The 18,971-nt window shown below is 43.2% G+C and overlaps 1 protein-coding gene across 1 annotated transcript in view; it reads right to left on the bottom strand.

The window, feature by feature from the left end:
• Positions 1-5,145: 5,145 nt before the first annotated feature.
• SSU72 (SSU72 homolog, RNA polymerase II CTD phosphatase) overlaps positions 5,146-18,971 on the bottom strand; it is a 29,183-nt gene continuing 15,357 nt past the window's right edge. Inside the window, exons 3-5 of the mRNA XM_056330776.1 lie at positions 8,766-8,905; positions 6,879-6,997; positions 5,146-5,756 (exon numbers count right to left, since the gene is read on the bottom strand). Coding sequence (XP_056186751.1) covers positions 5,655-5,756; positions 6,879-6,997; positions 8,766-8,905 — 361 coding nt within the window. The 3' untranslated portion in view covers positions 5,146-5,654. The remainder of the gene's footprint in view (positions 5,757-6,878; positions 6,998-8,765; positions 8,906-18,971) is intronic.

The raw sequence follows: 18,971 nt of genomic DNA, 5'->3' as shown, positions 1-18,971 counted from the left end.
TGTATATATATAGTATATATATATTATATATATAGTATAGCTGCCTGCAGCCAGCCGGTGGCTCAGCCCTGGGCAAAAGGGGGGCTAAGGGCTGGGAGAGGGCAAGGGTCCCCCCTCACACGCTGGCGCTGCCCACAGTACAGGATTACTCATCCAACAGGCTCACTGGGCCACAAACATGGAGACTGGCCACGAGATCACCAGTCTTTATCAAATCCAGTTGCCTCGCAGAGTCAACGATCTCCAGTGGCACTGAATCCTACCCGAAATTCCTTCTCCTTCTCCTTCAGCCTCCCTCCGTTGGCAGGGGGCCGGTGACACCTGCCACTCCGCAGCCAGGGACACCTCACGCTGGCTTCACCGCAGCGTGTCAGTCAAACGCTTGCCCTCCTTGCTCTTACCACCCCGTTTTCAACGTGTACAGACTTGGCCGGACCCTGTAAAGGTTGTCCCATCCCACCCTCCTGACCCCACCACATCCAGATTTGCTCCTTCGCCTTGCTACAAACTCTTCCCCGAGTTTCTCAAGCAGCAGCTCTTCCCAGCAAGCCGGGGTGGAAGCGATGGGATCTGCACAGCCGTGGCAGGGATCCCATTGCAAAGCAACCTGGGCAAGCAAGGAGGCCACCTGCTCGTGCAGAAACAAGCCACCAGCAGCATCCCCGTCCCACCCAGCACTAGTGCACGTCAGGCTGTGAGCAGCCACGGGCTTGGAGACCCAAGAACCACCCCAGGCCACACGTGGCGTCCAACCAGTCTGGCCTTTCATCTAATGCCTAAGGGACAGAAGGCCAAGAGGTGTCCCCAGTGACTCCCACCTACTGAGGAGAGGCAGCAGGGACTGACTGTACTCAGGCAAAAGTGGCATCAGACTTGCATGGCCAAAGACTGTCCAAAGACTCAGCTTTGGGTTGCCACCGCGATAGTTTGCAATGGGTTTGTTGACCTTTACTATGGCTAGAAGCAAGCTGCTACTTGTTGAAAACAAGCACCGACACTACCTGGGGCTCCCGTTCAGCTTCAAGCTTCACGTTGTGCCGTCCCCACCGCCCTCACGCAGACCAGACTGGGGTCTGCACAACCAGATCTCAGCAGTATCAGACCAATTCCCCATCAAGCGGCCGCTGCCTTTTCCTCTGCTTCAACCCAGCCCTGCCACGCGACCTGGTGCCATCACCCAACCTCCTCTCGTGCCCACCTCTGCTGTAACCCAGCCCTGGCCCCACCACCCAGCCCCCTCCTGTTCTCAGTGCTTGAGGGCATCCTTCCCTCCTTGCAAAATACCTTTTAAACCCCAGCAACGCTGGCAAAGATGATAAAATGGACCGGAAAGATACACATGGGAACGACCTCAGATTGGTTGGTGGGTTTTTTTTTTCCCTGTGAGTATGCAGCCCCAGGTCAGAATATTATCCCAAGCCCTGTTCTCAGGAACAGTCTCCCTCTGCTCTCCTTGAGGGATGCACAGACCTCAGCCAGCATTCCACAGTGCTCACACGAGTCTAACAACTACAGCAAGCATTTCTCTCCTTTTTCCCTTCCCCCCTCATCCGTAAGAGCCCACTCAGCTGTCCTACCGATTGTTTTTTATTCCCCTCTTCTCTTCCCAGTTCCTGTGCTGGTACAAGATTTGCGGTTGTCTTTACTGATACCTTTCTCCTAAGCTCCTACATTTATAAGAAAGAGAAGTTGAAACTGGATAATCTGCCTGGCAACAAATTCATTAGGCTGCTGCAGTGGGGAAATCCAGCTCGGATGGTTGATCTTTGCACAGTCAGATCCAGCGATATCGAAACCTAGGGAAGAACGCTCTTTTCCACCCAGCGCAGCCTGGTTGCATTATCTGCATTGCTTTATTCACGGAGCCTTACAGGCAAGCGAAGGATGCCAAGAAGTGGAGAACTTCATGGATAAAGACACCAGGAGTGCAGAGAGGCGAGAAGACGTTGCTCTTTAATCAACAGCTTTTATTTACAGAAACCTATACGAAAGACGCGCCGATGTCTCTGACAGAAAGGAGAACGTTAAGGAACATGATGAACATCTCAAGACAAGGAACACAGAAAACAGACACAAAATGAGGAGTGACTCGGGTGAAAGAAAAACAGTCTGCAAACCAGAAGTGAACAGGGCTCTACTGCTCCGTGCCATATGGATAGGATCCACAGAGGGCTGGGATGAGATGGAAAGGTCTTGGCAAAGATCCGCCCACACAGAAAGTAGCATCGACTTCATGGCAGCAAGAGAGCAAAGTCTCATAAGCGGACCTCAATAGGTACTACTCTGTCATCAACATGGCCTTTCATAGAAAGTCAAAAAAAAGTGAAAAATGCACTGACAAAACATCATCACTATGTTTAGGAAGGGCAGAGGGAACCTCTGGGAGGAATCTGCATTTTAAAGCCACCTCTGCTGGCCTCATGGGAAGGGGAGAACAGCCTGGAGAGCTGAAAACTCTCAGCAGAAATCCCCCCCCACCTCCAGCCTGTGCTCGCAAGGCGTTAACCCTTCATTGCTTCCCTCCATCCAACACAAAGGTGGTCAAGTACAGCACCGCAAAAGAGAGGGGCCACCTTTCAATGCCGATCCTCACCAACACGAGTACCAATGTGCCTGCCAGGCAGGGAAGAGCACGCCATCATCATGTATACGCCACCCCACTCTTAAAAGGAAAAATACATTATTTTCCCCATTTCCTTTAAACCAAGTTTCTCTTGAAGTTGCTTCTTGACACAGAAAGTAACTTTTGCTTTGTGTTTAGCCAGTTTATTTTATACCTACCTATATATTGGCATGTGTATTAATACAGACATCTCTCAAACAAGATGAGGATCTCATAAAATTCCTGTATAAACTGAGCTTCATTGTGGATTTCAATGCAAATGAAGCGTACGGAGACAAAGTAACTATATAAATGCATACATTTTTCACTGACCTGTAAGTTCAATGAGAAATAACATACCAGAGTAAAAGAACAACTTTAGCTGAAGAACAAGTTTTGCTCACAGAAATTTGAAATACTTGGATCTAGACCATGGACCACTCACAATACTTGCCTGTCCATCGGGGTCACTCATCCATCCATCTGGTCAAACGTCTTTCTGCACGCTGGTAAATAAACAAACGGCAAGCTCCCAGAGTTGCTTTTGCTTACGAACAGAACACTTAGGAATGAAAGAACGATTCTGTAACACCTGGCGTGCTCCATCGTGGTTTTAGACCAAGGCTTCTCATTCCAGTTGAAGAGAGGCAGTGAACCGAAGTTCTACTAATTAATCCATACTTAGAACTGCGGCAGCCACAATGCCAATTACACACCTGAAAAGTATAATCTTTATGCAATGAAGAGGACATGGCTGTAAATGTCCACGCACACATAAAACACAGGTTAAAACATCCTGCTTGGGTTTTTACTGCCTTAATATAAAATAACCACAGAGAGCTCTGTACAGCATGAATTAAGTTGAAAGCAGAAAACATTTTCAAACACCGTCCAAGTTTCACCTTGCCAGAGAGTAGACTTCAGTATCGACACAGCACAGGAAAGGAAAACTGCTCAAAATACTCAGCACTGTGCTTGCTTGAAATGTCTTTTTAAAGACATCAACTAAAGCAGTTCAGTCCTTATAGAATCATCATCTTCCTTTGGCTGTAAATATCCCCATGGTAACAAGCAATGGTATCAGGCAGACAAATGAGCAGAAGCAGCAGAGGCTGAATGAAATCCTTCAAATACAGTCTCCAGAAACAAAATGGGACAGGACAAGCCAAGTAGAAAACAGACACCCTGCAAACCTCACTGCTTGACCTCCCCATCCCCTAACTGTCCTGATCCATTCATTCATTTCTCCGCAAAATTTTTGCTTTAAACATTTTTAACAAGACAAAAAACCCAGCACAGGTAATCCAGGGATATTAAACATCCCTGGGACCCGAGTCTGACGCAGTGACCCAGTTGGACACTGTCCAGGACATGGGCTGAGCTGGCAGAGGTCTAAGTTCTCCCACAAGGCAGTTGAAGCCAACCCCCAGATCCCAAGAGTAGAGAGGTACAGGATTTCTTTGGGGGCCTGACTCAACAAGACTTCAAGATCTGCAACTACAAAGAAGTAGTTTCCGAGAAGGACTTGCAGTTTTCAGGTGTGAAGCAGACGTCTTTACATGAGCATGTTCAGGGGAAGAGGTTAAGTAGCATCGCCCCATGACTGACCACATACACAGCATAGATGGGTAACATCACCCTGAATTAAGAGAAAGCACTTAACACTAACTTTCTGCATGTGCAAAACAAAGTTAAGGAAAATTAGGTGATTTATGTGTGCTGTCAGAGGTCAGTGACAGAACGAGAGAGCAGCCAAGAGCTCAAACCCATTTCATGCTACTCCACTTTCAGCATGATGATGTTTTCCCATATCCAAGTATTAAAGAGCACAAAGACCTCATTTGCTCCAAATCACTTACAGGTTCCTTTAACACCGCAACTTAAGATCTTCTCTTGCCTGCAAGCAGCAAGACATTTAACATTCACATTTTGAACGTCTAATAATTTAGTTTTCACTTTTATCAGTTTGAACAAATAGAAGTCTGAGGTTTTGCTTTGCTTGTATACAGATACTCCGTTTCTGGATTCTGAGCCACTCAAGCACGTTCACTATTTCTGTATGGGAGGAAAATGCTTCTATTCAAACGATACTTCAGTTGAAAAAAAACCACACCAAACTTGAAACCATTTCTGTTGCCAGCAGTGTTTGCTCTTTCTCCCCATTTTCCTTATAGAAAGCGAACATACAACTGGCCCCAACTGCTAGTTACAGCCTCGCAGTCGTACTAATCTCACACATGACAACTCAAAAAGCCACGAAGATCCCAAAAGATTTCCCAGCAGATGCCCTGACACAGAAAAGCAGTTCACTTTAGCGATCAAAAATCATTACGAGCTGCCCAAACACACAGCATTATATCGTCTCTCCGAACAAGGGGCGCGGACCAGGCCTTTTAATTCCTATCAAGGTCTTCTTGCTGTCACCATCCTCTCCGAGCTGCGCTGGAGGAACAAGCATTCTTGTGCTACTGCAGATACTTTGTGCTTTACCTCGCAGAGGACAGTCACACCTGCTTGGCTTCTATCTTGAAGACAAGACAAACTTACAGGTTTTTAACTTTTATTGGATGCTTCCAACTTTATATCTAACAATATACAGATACTCGTTTTTTCATTGTTCCATTCACATCCTCACATAGTTCAGCCATTCTGTCACATCAAAATAATAATAAAAAAAAAAAGCACAACGGAAATAAAATAAATTTGTAAGCTGGAAAAATACATTATAAACTTAAATTCAAGAAACATTCTCTTTATAATTAAAAACCTACTTGCAATAATTAAAGTAGGATTTAAAAAAACCCTTGGTTTTCATTTTTAAATAGGTGGCCTTTGTGTATACTTTTTATCATCTCATATGTACAACCCCAACCAGTATCTCTGCCTACCTGTGACAGAATACCTGAAACAAAACAAAAAAAGACATTGAAAAGGAGGTTTTAAACAAACAAACAAAAAATGATCAATATTCATTTTCCAGGAAAATACAGTATAATCAGTTTTAAACACATGCTTCCCTCATCTGTATTAAGGCCTAAGAGACAGAAGTGCTTTAATAAAAGCAGACAGTATGAAGAAAAGTCCTTCCACTTTTCTCTTCAAATTCCTGTAACAGCTCATCTATTTCATTTTCCATGTCTTCTGTGTGCTGTATCTAGAAGAGAAAAAATACTAAGCAACCGGACTCCAAGGACATGATGTAGTTTAGAAAACTGTAATAATTCCATGCTTTTGGCTCCCTGTGCCATCTAAACCAGCAGGCTGCACCAAGCAGTGCAGCGCCGGGTGCTTTACTGAGGTTCCCAGTATTCCCAAACATTCAGCATCACATTTATCTGCACGACCTTCCTTCTCCAACCCACTGAACCAGCAGTTAACTAGTACTTTGTTGAGTAGGTAACATCCATCCTCACTGGGTAGCAAATGGAAGCTTCAGAATAGTTACAAGCACACTGAGCAGATGGCTACAAGTTCAAGTCCTTGAACCCTCTTAGGCTTTTTGAATCTGGAAAGGAGTTAAGACCAGAATAGATGACACGGTCTGGAGTGAAAAACCAGCCCATCGCCACGCTGGAATAGCTGAACTGGTGGGCTTGGCAGTGCTGGGTTAACAGTCGGACTTGAGGCTCTTTAAGGTCTTTTCCAGCGTAAATGGTTCTATAAACTCATCAACCTGTGCACTGTAAAAGCCAGGGACCCTTTCCCTGTTGTCTCGACAGTTACAGCGACTGGTTGGAGTGCACCAATTTCAGCCTCACAAGCTAGGTCCCCAGTTACAGATGACAGAAACATAATTTTTTTTCTTCCCCATCATACACGCAACAGGGTGGTCCTACAAAACACACCTACATGGGATGTTTTGCCAGTATATCGTGATTCAGAATGCAACCCTGATGTTTAAAACCCACGTTATTACAACTGCTTTGGAAATAGAGGGCTTTGCCAAAACCCAAGTGTTTGGAGTGTGGGCTCCACGCGGGTAATGGTTACGTGCAGTGCTTTGCAATACTGATTTTTATGCAAGCTATCAACGCGCTGGTTTTGAATGCAAATGCAGAGTCCGCTTCGCAAACCACAAACTCAGTAGCAAGTCACCCACTTGCACAACAGCTCCACAGGTAACCGGAAGAATTTGGAAATTTTCGTCTCTCGACACGGATTTTACCGGAACAATTTTTGCAATAGGCAGCACCTTTAAGAAGGACTAAGCAACCCCCAACCCCTGTGCAGTCACTGGGTGCAAGGTACCCACAGGTGAGGAGCCCTCGCTACTTACACACTGGCAGAGCTCACAGATAAGGAAAGCACCCAGGGTTGCCTCCTCATGGTTATCCTGAATGTCCACATTGATCACATGTACTGGTTGACATGTCTCCTGCTCTCTGGAATTTAAATCTATTTGAAAACAAAACACACGTAACAGCAACACTTTGGGTGGAATGGTATCATGTTTTATACAGAGTATTCATAAGATTTTAAAAATACATGAACACTGTCCGCCTCTGCTTTCTCCAAACTTGTTTTTGCAAAATAGTTTATTTCATATTGTCTTTAACAAGAGTCCCTCTTATTTCAAAAATGAAGAGATGGATTTTCAGAACAAAAGAATCCAGTTCTGTAGAAGGGTAATGACAGTTTATCTTGATCAAGAGAAGTTACTGCTCACCTTTCCTCTGACAGTCTTTAAAGACAGAGATCAAGATTCTTGAAAGTCAAGAATGATTTTGGGCTTCCTCACCTGGAGAATTTTAATTGCCCATTCTTTAGAAAAAAGGACTGTCCATCCAACACTCTGACAATCAAACTGCACGGTGAACTCCTACAAGTTGAGCGCTGACAGTCACATTAGACAATTTTAGCTTTCATATGTTCTGCTTATTAACAGGGGGTGAAAGGGGAAAAATAAAATGTAATTCTCCTACTAATCTATCCATGTATTATTGTTACGCCTCTCTAAGCTTCTTAAGCTACAAGTTGTTCTGTCCTAACACCGTTCAGCAACTTCGTTTTGGCAAATTTGTTGAGGCCTCCATTTTAAAATCTTTCACATCTAGAGCCACGTGGGAGCACTCCAGCCTTCTTCCTTTCACTGGTCAGTTATGAAGGGCGTTACCATGACGCTAGAGATGCACAACTGGAAAATCAGCAAGTGGTTGCTCTTCATCTCCCTTCCTCAGGATACCCACCTACGGCATCAGCGTGCAAGCTGCTTTCTATGGGAGACATGCTGAACTTGACGCTCCATTCAAGTACCAGCGCAGCTGCTCTTAGAACTTACCAACATGTTTCCAAACGCTTCACTCAAATGTTCAGAACACTAATTGCTCAGCTCACAGAAGCCCCAACGTATCGTGTTCTGTATTGTTCGTGACATGACCACCGAGGATCAAAAAAGGCAAGGCACCAGCCTTTTAAAGAATGAGCATGACACTAAGACAGTTGGCTGGTCTTTGAAAGGAAAGGAAACACTTTAAACCCCACATAAGCCTGTGGGTTCTCAGCCCAGGAGCTGAGTCACTGCTGAAACCCCACGACTGGCAGGGAGCTCACACCAAGCGCTGCTGCACGGTGCTCGTGCACAACCCGGTCCCCAACTGAGATTCTTCTGGCACATCCCACTTTGACTCATTTAAGGGCAAAGCTGTAGCACGTTTGCAGAGTGTTAACCACGCTCAAGAACAGTTTCTCCACCTGTACAGGAGGTATTTATTGTGGATAAACTGCTTGGTAGGTCACGGGACATCTTGGGAAGGGAAACTGTATAGGAAGACAGCTTAGCTGCTCCATCAACCCAGGGTGACAAAACGCTTATCACATGCCACTTGCTGGTTTTCTAGATCCGTAAGCATTTCCAAACCCAGCATGGATGTGAGTTTCTCCAAATGCTTGCTATCTCCTTTTGTCAGCCCTTAAAACTGCTCTACGTACACATCCTGTGTAGCTGCCAACACCAGCATCTTTCAGAAGTATGTACCAGACAAGTGATGGCTGAATAAGGTCCACGTCCACGGACCATGAGTTCTGGGCCCTGCTGGTGTGCCAGCGGCAGGAGTCAGAGGGGACAGAGATGTTCCCAGGTTTGTGAAGGACTCCAGAAAGGAGGGGGGGTGCAGGGGTGGGGGGAGGGAAGCAGCACTTAAGTTAACTTGGTCAAGGTCCTTACCTTCTACTACTTGATCATAGACTCTTTCTTCACACGTTAGGATCAAATCAAAAACATCTTTGCAGTTCTGGAATCTTTCTGGTCGTGGCTTGATTCTCTTATTTCTGTCCAACATGTGTAAAATCCCATTCTGTGTGTATCTGAAGTTGCTTGAGTTAAGTACCTTTACTTTAAGAAAAGTCATGTTTTTGAGCAAATGACCAGTACAAGTTAAATTATTACTGTACCTTCAAAATAAGACTCTTTCTGCTTGCAAATATAAAGATCAGTGACCACTAAATAGACTCCTAACGTGGCAGCACGACCCCCATCAGGGTAATTCGTGCAGCTTGTGGTTTTCAGAGACCTGGTGTTGTCATTAGTACAATGGCAGAGACAGCTTTAAAGGCCCTCAAGAGCAGGGTTCTTCAGAAGGACAACTTTTCTTGGGCAACTATTTTTATATCCATAACGCTTAGAAGATACAGACTTAGCCCTTTGGTTGAGCAGGGTGTCCTACATTCCCCGAAGTCACTGCCCCCGGCTCCAGGGGGCTCGCAGTTCTATGGTGTGCCTGGTGTCAGCTGCACATCTGCACAAAGTCCTCCTCCAGCCTCACGTTTACGCAACTGAGCTTCCAAAGTAAATCACAGAAGCATAATCCCTTAAAAATATCCCAAGATATATAAAGGGGAATGAAGAAAAACACTGACTTTATGCCTGTCACAGCTTCGGTGGCTGTGTGAAAGGGACGCGTTATGCTGCTCGGCAGCTATATTTAATGCTGGTAACTGTAACCCCGAGGCTCAAATTTACATCCTGCATCCCCCCTTTCAGGATTCACTAATCCCACCGTCTTCTCAGCCTTCTGGGACGTGCAGTTTCACTAGGGGCACGCCAGGGTTGACTGTCACACGAACCTGCTTGCCCGACTAAACCCAAACTCCGTCGGAAGGCAAAGTTTTATGGGTAGGTTAGGAATACCAGGAAAGGTTTTCATCAAGAAAGCCTGCAAACTGATGCATCTCTCCTTTGCGTTGAAGCAGCAGTATTTTTAGCCATCTAAGTATATATTTTTAAAGTAAAATAGCAGTAAGGATAACAGTCCTTGAGATAACAGCAGGATCCCGAGAAAAAAAAAATCCATCATTAGTAGCAAGTACGTAAGAGGTTGCCTTGGCTTATTTGCTTGTTGAAAAGGTCGTGTACGTGTACATACCTAGCAGCTATTTTAATTCTTTTCAGAGAATGGTCCTAATCTTTCGTACCAAAAGACCAGCAATTTTCTGGCTACCTTTTCGCAGTTGCCCTCTGGTATCTCAAGTTCTGCTGCTCTGCGTAGCCCCAGCTCCACCTGCTAATCTATACGCTTCAAAGTGCTCTCAAACATTTTTCAAGCAAACGGCCTCCAAAGCTTTTAAGACTTCCAGATGTTTAAGCTTATTAAAAATTAAACCCATCTTTCCACCTGTAAGACTCTACTTTATATGGGAAATATGTTCAGTTCTCTTCTGTGTCTGCATCACTGCACTTTACTTGACTAAAGAAAATTTCAATTTTGAATCACAAATGGGATGATATGTTGTTTATCACACATGTATGTTGTCAATTCTCTCTCCGCCAACTTATACTGCATTTCTTTTCTTCAGGTCACCCTCACTCCACACCCCCCCAAGCCTTTCACCACTCCTCTTTCCCCAAAGATTTCTCCTTCTATAATTAAAGAATTGCCTTTCATAGCACAAAGCTCTCTCACAAGCAGCTCTCGTGCTCCAGCACCCACCACTTCCTCACAGCACCCCTGTAAACTCCCCTTGGGTTTGTCATACATGGAAAAAAAAAAAAAATCCACTTCAGTGTAGCCATTTCAGACCGCTCATTATTTGCAAAGCAGGAAAATGACTGCACCAGCCATTTCCCAAACACTTGTAAACATCTGGGTGTGTTGCTTTGTTCTGTTTGAAGGCGAGTCCTTTCTGGGCTCTGTAGCCCTTGTTTCTACATCATGCAGTTCAAGGGGGGGAGAAAAAAAAAATCCACAACATCCCACACACTTTTTCGGTTGTGGGTTTGGGGTTTTTTTTCCCCTTTCTAGGATAAAATGTTGCTGGCATCTGTCCCCTAGCTTTCCTGACTGAGCTTGGAGACAGAATTACGCATATTCCAAAAACCCACACAGTCAAGCTTTCTGCTTCACACAGTCGAGCTTTCTGCTGCCAACTTACTGCTATTTTTTTTTTCCAAGGGTCCATCTGCCTATAAAAGGAGACTGAAATAAGCAGTTAAGATTCATGACACTCTCATATTTGGTTGTCTGAAGTCTTTTTCACCTGAAAAAACCCCCGCATACCATCTTTTCAGCAAGCAGGGGGATGTGATCAGCATGATTGCTTTCAGGGCATAATCATAACCCAGCTTCCTTCTCTTTGTGAGCGCAGGCAAATGCAAAGATAATCTGACTTATTAATGGTTTCCACTATACTGCCAGATGTTGAATCATGTAAATTGAGACTCTGCTTTCCTTCCAACAGATCCCACCTCCATGCTCTCTACCCTGTGCATCTCTACTCTTTCTTTTCAGTAGTCACTTCTTCAGAGGGCACTCACAAAATTTGCACCTGGCTTTCAGTGCTGTCATGTCGTCTGGCCATAGCAGCCTTCTCAACACTATACCATGCTCGAGAAGTCAACAAAACATATACATTTATCTAAGAGGCCTTCATCTACGGCAATCTCTTGGTATAGTAAATCCATCCCATTTTTACAGCGAGTCCAATTCGGATAACACCTTTATTAGAATAACTACACTAAACAGATCCACAATATAATAAAGTTTATGCACGACAACGCAGTAATGGAAAGGCTTGATATAAAAAGGAGATGTTGCGATACAAGTTGAGTTTTTCCAAGACACAGCATTGTTGCTCATTCTTACGGTGACAGCTATACCAAACTATTTCTCCTTCCTGGTTCTGCATTCCCTCCATTTACTCAGGGATATCCTTTAACAAGGTATCGATGAAGATAAAGACATATTTTAAAAAAGTTATCCCTCTGTGTGTTTATATTAAACCCCTGAAGTTTCATAGCTTCTCCTACCCAAGCCTCCAACTGCCGTCAGAGACACCAGAAACACCTTTCACCACCCACTCCATCGGTCGCTGCCCGACACGCGCGGCTAACCATACTTTACCCCTCTAATCCCTTTATCAGCAATTTGCTCACCGACAGGACCAGAGGGTATTTGAGCGATGAGCACTCGCTGAACGACGCCTATAGTGAGACAGCAGTCTCTTCCCCGCTTCTCCAGCACAGCACAGCCAGCAGTGACCGTTACAAGCAGCCAACACAGCCACCAGTCCGGTTTCGTTCATAAACCCAGCTCACGGACAAAGCAAGACCAAGCAGATTCTACCACCTGCCTGAACACCAGCCAGCGATACCGATGCATTCTCTCTTCTCTCTCCCTCTCATTTAGCATTTGCTTTTGCAAATGTCCTTCTGTGCGAGTGTTTGCTTCAAAACCTCTGGCCAATATTACATGACAAAAGGACAGGCACAGGGAGCCACTCTGTGGCAACTATAACAAAGAAGATACCGGTGGTCCACAACATCCTCTCTAAACGCCTCTGCCATCCTCCCAGGCAGCTCAGAAGTTCTAAAATCCCCAGATGTTTCTGTGTTTGGCAAGTCCTCTCCGAAAGCCTCTATTGAAAGCAATTTCAATTCAAGATACTGCATAAACTAGTCTCCCCAAACACTAGTAATTTCCAGAAGCTTTACAGAACTGAGCCTGTTTGCTGGTTTTACCCACCTTCCACTGCTGCCCTAAAGTAACTGTTTAACAGATCCACTTTGCAAAGCACGAGTAAGCCTGGGTAGAAACTGCGAAGAGAAGCTTTTGGTAAAGTGAAACTGGCATATGGGAGAACAGCCCCAGATTAATGTAGATAATCCTCAGAAGCAGAAGTGTTTTCTTGTTCAGTATATCCTCATAATTATCTTCACACGTTATGATTAGAATTCCTTGCTCTCATCTCCCAAACCCGCACTATATGTCAGAAAGCCTAAAATAAGGTCAAAATTAAAAGAAAAAAAAATTCTCTACCCCAAAATACTATTTTTCAATGTCCATATACACCACTCCCATGTCAAAAGATAACTGTAACAACTGCTTTGCTTTCAAAATGTCCAACTTACTGTTTTGCCGATAATGTTTCTTGTGCAGCTGAACAGAGTTGCGAAGGTTTGGTGGTAACCAGGCTATGAAATTCAATAAAATGTAGACTGGTTTTGTTAGGAAACCGCATCCTTATAAACCTGAAAGATATTTCTGGCTAACATTTTGTGAAAACTATTATGGGAGATTCATCAAGAAAAAAATAATCTAGGGGGGCGGAAATAAAAATGCACGTGGCTTATTCTAACATCAGTTAGCCCCTTAACACTGTGTGATGATTATCTCTGTCAGAGGTCAGCCGAGTAAAACATATTCTAAAGAAGCAATAGGCAGACTTTGGATGACAACAACAGAAGCTTCTCCTATGGATGCTACGTGTTATTCCAATGAAAATTAACAAAAAAAAACCCCAACAAACCCCAACCCGCTCTTGCACACTTACACTCTCGCCTAACTAGGTTTTCCTGGGTCCCGTCTGTCTTTTTGTAACTGTTAAAGTTGTACTGAATATGCTCATACAGTTATACAAAAAATCACTCATGGTGTAATTATTTTTTTTAATGACTTCAATGTTAGCGCTATCTCCCCATCTACGCCTGTTACCACCACACTCATTCTCCTGTTTCACCATGTTTGAGAACTGCGGTTATTCCAAGTTCTACTTCAGAAGCCAGCTTTTTAGGAAATTAAAGACACTCTTTAGAATAAATTGTCTACAAAGAATTAAAGGGAATCTAGTAGGAAAGCAACATGGAGTTTCTCTGCAGGGATAGAGTACACTTTTTTTTTTTTTTAAATAGCTCCTGGATAAAATGCAGCATATTCCCCAAAGACCTCCACACTGAGACTAATTTCCCCAATACATCAATATTAAAGTGGACTGCCAGCACCTGAAAGAGTACTAAATCTGCATTAAAATAGCAGCATCAGATTTGACTTCCCACTAACAAGTCCCCCTCCCCTCCAATATGCAGTGCTATCTATATGTCACACCAAATGCCATTTTAGACCTTCCATCCCTTTCAGACCTCAATGGTTTTTTTTGTCAAATACACTTCTCAAATAGAAGTGCAAGAGGACAGCAAGAAGAAAGCTTAGAAAGAGAAAACAAGCTTACAAAATAATGTACTGGCTGCAACTTGAGCGTTTATCACCAAACAGGCTTATAGAAAATTACTTAAGAAAACCAAGTTTTATTGGCATTAAATAAAAACAGATACTCTTGTTAGGGCACAAAGCATATAGCAAGATACAGGGTACAGAAAGCAACTAGTCCACACAGAAATTATTATGGAATATGTCTAGAGAACCTGTACTTGAGGTTGACAAAAAGCAACAGATCAGTAAAGAAAAAAAAACAAACCAGGAGGCTTTGATAAATCCCAAGATCAAACAGTTAAAAGTTGAAAGAGGTACAACACTGCACAACAGTTGACAGATTTGAATGTGTCTACAGTACAGGATCACTGCTCCTCTCCCACAGCAGTAGGAATCAAGAACAGCTATTAACTTCTTTGGGAACACATCCTGTTAATGGTGAGGTTTTTCCCCCCAGTAACTAGGATGATGGGGCTTCCACCTACCCTCTCAGTTTGGAGATACAACAAGATTGCAGAATTCTGAGTGAGAAATTTGGGAAAACGGGACGGGCTACAATCAGAGTTGGACATCACCAGATGAGTTCTGTTTCCTACTCAATTACGGTTCCGCAGAGCTCAGCGCCCAACTGCAGTCAGAACGCTCCGTTAATTCAGCAGGGAGATTGTAACAGTAGTTCAACCTCAGAGCTTGATATTCAGAAACAGACGGACAGGAATGCCCATCACCTTCGGCCATCTAAACTGCCTATTTATAGAAGACCGGGTATCTCAAAATTTGTAAACCACCACCCAGATACCAAGCACCAGGTAAGAAATGAAACTTCATTTCATGCCTACTTCTTTACACCAAGATGCTTTAGTATACGATACTGCATTTTAAGACAAAGGCTTCTTTGTTTTTGTTTCTTACCACTACTGCTTACAGAGCTGCGTTTTAGCGGTGGCATCGTTGCACCTAGACAATCTACTTTCAGAAGTATTTTTCATACCTTGAGAAGAAATTTAGATGCATTCAATCATGCAGGTTTAGAAGGCTGTACGTAAACTTCTACATCTAAGGTCACCAAGGCAGAAAGTCTTGCTTCAGTCGGTGAAAATGAATCTGGTACATCTGTAGTATAGCTACTCTGTTTTAATTCTTCCACCCCCCCCACAAAAACCCACCATCTAAAACACTCTTTTCTCTCCTCTTGGCATAAGGGGATCCAACCAGGTCCCATCAAGATGACAAGTCTGCAGATGACTACACTTACCTAAGTGTTGCCTTATACAATTTATATAGCAGTATATTGACCTACTTAAGTTTAAATCCTGTACGATAAAAGGAAAATGATCTCTCACCAATCAAAGCATTCAGTAAGTTTCATTTTAACTCCCAGGTGAAACAAACTCACATGTGGCTGGAGTGGAAAGTTTTGGCGTATATACATTATAGTCATCTAGAATTAACTAGAGACCAATTTATTAAACATAATTGGGCAAACTATATTTGCTAAAACGTATATGCTTTTGAAGGGGAAAAAATACTCTTTAAAGTAATAACTGGCACCCAGAGCTTCGACATCTTCCAACAAATCTGACATGCTGATTATTCATTTTGGTGCAGCTGTTATCATATTCGAATACTGCAATTCTTCTTTGTGAAAACACAGCAGCAGAGCAGAACATTTCTCACGCTAGTATGAATGGCATCTGCAGGTCTCTTTTCCGTATCATCTTAATTTATTTGTTAGTATCTGCATTATAAACAGAAGATGCATTGTATTAAACCCTGCTTGGCAAAATGCCTAGGAACTAGACATTTCTATAAAGGAATTGGGGGGGGGGGGGGGGGCAAGACTGCCTGAACCTTCTTCCACCTTCAGAATCAGTTCCTTTTACAGGGAATAAAAGACTATAAATGGGCACCAACACTACAAATTTGCAGTTGTAATTGCAGTTGCTTGGAAAGTAAGAACTGCCTACATTCCACATCCAGAGTGCAAACTGCCTTTCGTTTGGAATTGAAATTGTGTGTTTTTAGTACAAACCAGAGCTTGTTCACAAGTTTTTTGTGACACTGTGTAACTTAGTTATAATCTCAACACTGACAATATGCCACCCCAAAATATCACAAAAATACTAATTTGGGTTAAATAACATTGCTGATAACATTTGTGTCTGCATTAAAGACTTGCAAAGAATTGAAGTGTCGCTTGGTTTTCATTGCTAAGGCCAACTACACGCAGCATTTCTAAGCTGCACAGATAAAATCCACCCGAGCATGCTGACAGCAGTTGGCCCAAACACAAGCTAGCCATGCTCGTTCCCCAAGCCTGGCTGAGCCCTAAAGCTGAGGGCGACATACCCACCCATGACCAAAATAAGGAAAAATCTTTAGGTTAGCCTAGAGCTCAAGTGCCAGAATGACTTGTTGGTGTTGAACAGCTAAAACTATATTTGAGGATGAAACTGGACAGATACAAGCTGTCAAGGGGGAAAAGAACAGGAGCAATAGTGAAGTCCACTGCCAAAGAGCAGGAGAAGGGCTGCCACAGGCATACCAAAGGGACTACCAGGAAGACAAGGATACCAGAGGCAGAATACAACAAGATGACTTCAAAGATGTGGCATGTTTGACCCTGCCACCAAACAGCTGACTACGCACTTCATCCAAGTGTGTACTTCAAGAGGAGCTTGATTTTGATTGCTGGAATCTACAGCGTCTTGGCCACTTGGCAAGACAGCTCAAACCCACTGGTAAGTCCAGTACGTGACATGGACGTGTAATAAAGGAATATAGAAATCATTATCAGGAGTAGCAGGCAAGCAAGAGGGTTTGTAAGTACTACACATTACTTCGGGGGGGTTGTAAGTATCATACATTACTTCAGGGGGGTGTAAGTATCACACATTACTTTTGGATGCTCTTCTCAGGTTTAGCAACAAGTGGCAGATTTCAGATGAGCAACAAATATCATAGGGCTGGGCAGGGGGAAGTACTTTGAGGTAGCTGTGAGGAGAGAGGTCTGAGAAAACACATTAGTCATTCCATTTAACGTCTCAGACAAACAGGGTTTGCAACAACCATTTTCAAATTGGTTTCCGCTGTTGTCATTGCTTTGTACTGCAAAACTCACAGGTAATTTTCCACTAAATGGAATTACAGCTGGATAGAGTAACTCGGATAAAGCAAAACACAAGCATTAAAGAACTTCAATCAATTAAGCCATTTCATTTAACACATTTGGGAAACCTGAGAACACATTCATAAAGACAGCAGGAGCACTTTTAAACGGCAGCAAGCAGAGCAAGAAGCGTGCTGGATGAGGTCTGCAGTCAACATTCCTTAGTGCAACACTACAAACAGGATACTGAAGAATAGAGGGATGTGGGTAATCCACAGCCTGAGTAACAACTAATTTTGCAAAGCATAATACACGAAACTCGTGTGCCTTGGGTAAAAGCTTCTCACAAGACCTTCTCACACTGGTCATTAGTATGTCTCTGTTCTTGCATTAAATCCTAAAGATGCTGAAGGCTGCCAGTTCTGTCACTGGGTAGCAACAAAGCTAGAACATCTTCCCCTCAGCCACACCCCACCTTCTGAAAATGCAGTCCTTTCATGACTTTGGGCTTTTTCCTGAAATGATAGCTATGCTGTGCCAATTAGAAGTATATGGCAGCAAGACAGCCTGAATTTCCTCCCTACATCCTCAAAAGAGACTTCAGTAATTAATACTACTTCTGATTTTAATGCTACTTTCACTACCTTGCATCAAATCAGTCAAAAATAAGTACCCCTTTAAGTAGCAGCATCACGTTTGGGAAAGGTAATCATCTAAACCAAATAGAAATATGCATTTAATTCCCTCTTTTGTTGACTTTCTCTCAGAAGTTTATTGCAGATTTTTTTTTTTTTTCTTTAAAAGAGCTCTCATGTATATGAATTTCTCAGGGCTGACGGAGCTGTATCTGGGACATGAAGCCCTTCAGACACTTCTTGCATGTACACCAGCAGCATACGTGAGCAAGATCTTCCATCAAGAATTCCATGCCAGCAATTATTCTCTGTATCGAGTGGGATTTTATAAATACAGTTCTGTCAGCCAACTTGCTTCCACTGATGGCAAGTGAGAAACTGGCACACGCCTCTCCTGCCATTCCCCTGCTAGACTTCCAATTTGCACTGCTAAATACTCCTTTATATGTTGGTCCATTGCTGAAACCTTGCTATATTTACTTTAGTTGAATAAATCTGGCACCTGGATCCCCAGGCACCAGAACAATTAATATCTGAAATGCATAGAAGAATATACGCTATTCTTCACAAAACAGTCATCTAAATAATCCTGCCAATGCTTGAAGCACATGCTTGCACACGCTCTTGTGAACTCCAAGAGTACAAGGAGTACAACCAGTATCAAATGGTAACAACGGCCATCTTACTCAGATTTCTCTTACCTTTCACATTTTTCTGATCTTCCTTCTATTAAGATGTGGGTTATTGATCACGTTTCCAAATGCATCCAAAGTTTCCGAACAATCTTTCATTTCTATCTGCTAGAAGTTTTCAGAACGCTCCTGTAAGTAGCTGAAAGATGGTTTATGCCATGGTATCTGGACATGGGGCAAGCTACACACACGTGAGTTTCCAAAAGGCTTCATGGAAGTGGGTGACATATAAGCTATCTCAGATGTAGATTATCAGAAAAACGTGGCACAGTTCACTCAGTTTCTATGATTTGTACCTTTGGCAGTATTGAGACATTTTTAAGATCAGAATCATTAAACAAAAATGATGAAGCATCAAACTTCCACTTGCTCTTCCACACCTACAAGTGTTACAAGGTCTTACATGAACATAACTTGTTCACTCTAAAGTTAAAAGCATCAAAATTAGTTGCTGAAACTATGAAGATTTATTTCTTCCCAGTAATGAAATGTCTTTCTTCACAGGAGTTTTTT

This window comes from Falco biarmicus, chromosome 3 (assembly GCF_023638135.1).
Source record: "Falco biarmicus isolate bFalBia1 chromosome 3, bFalBia1.pri, whole genome shotgun sequence".
NCBI classification, from domain to species: domain Eukaryota; kingdom Metazoa; phylum Chordata; class Aves; order Falconiformes; family Falconidae; genus Falco; species Falco biarmicus.
Note: the sequence above shows the minus strand (reverse complement) of the source record. Positions and strands in the feature narration are given on the sequence as shown.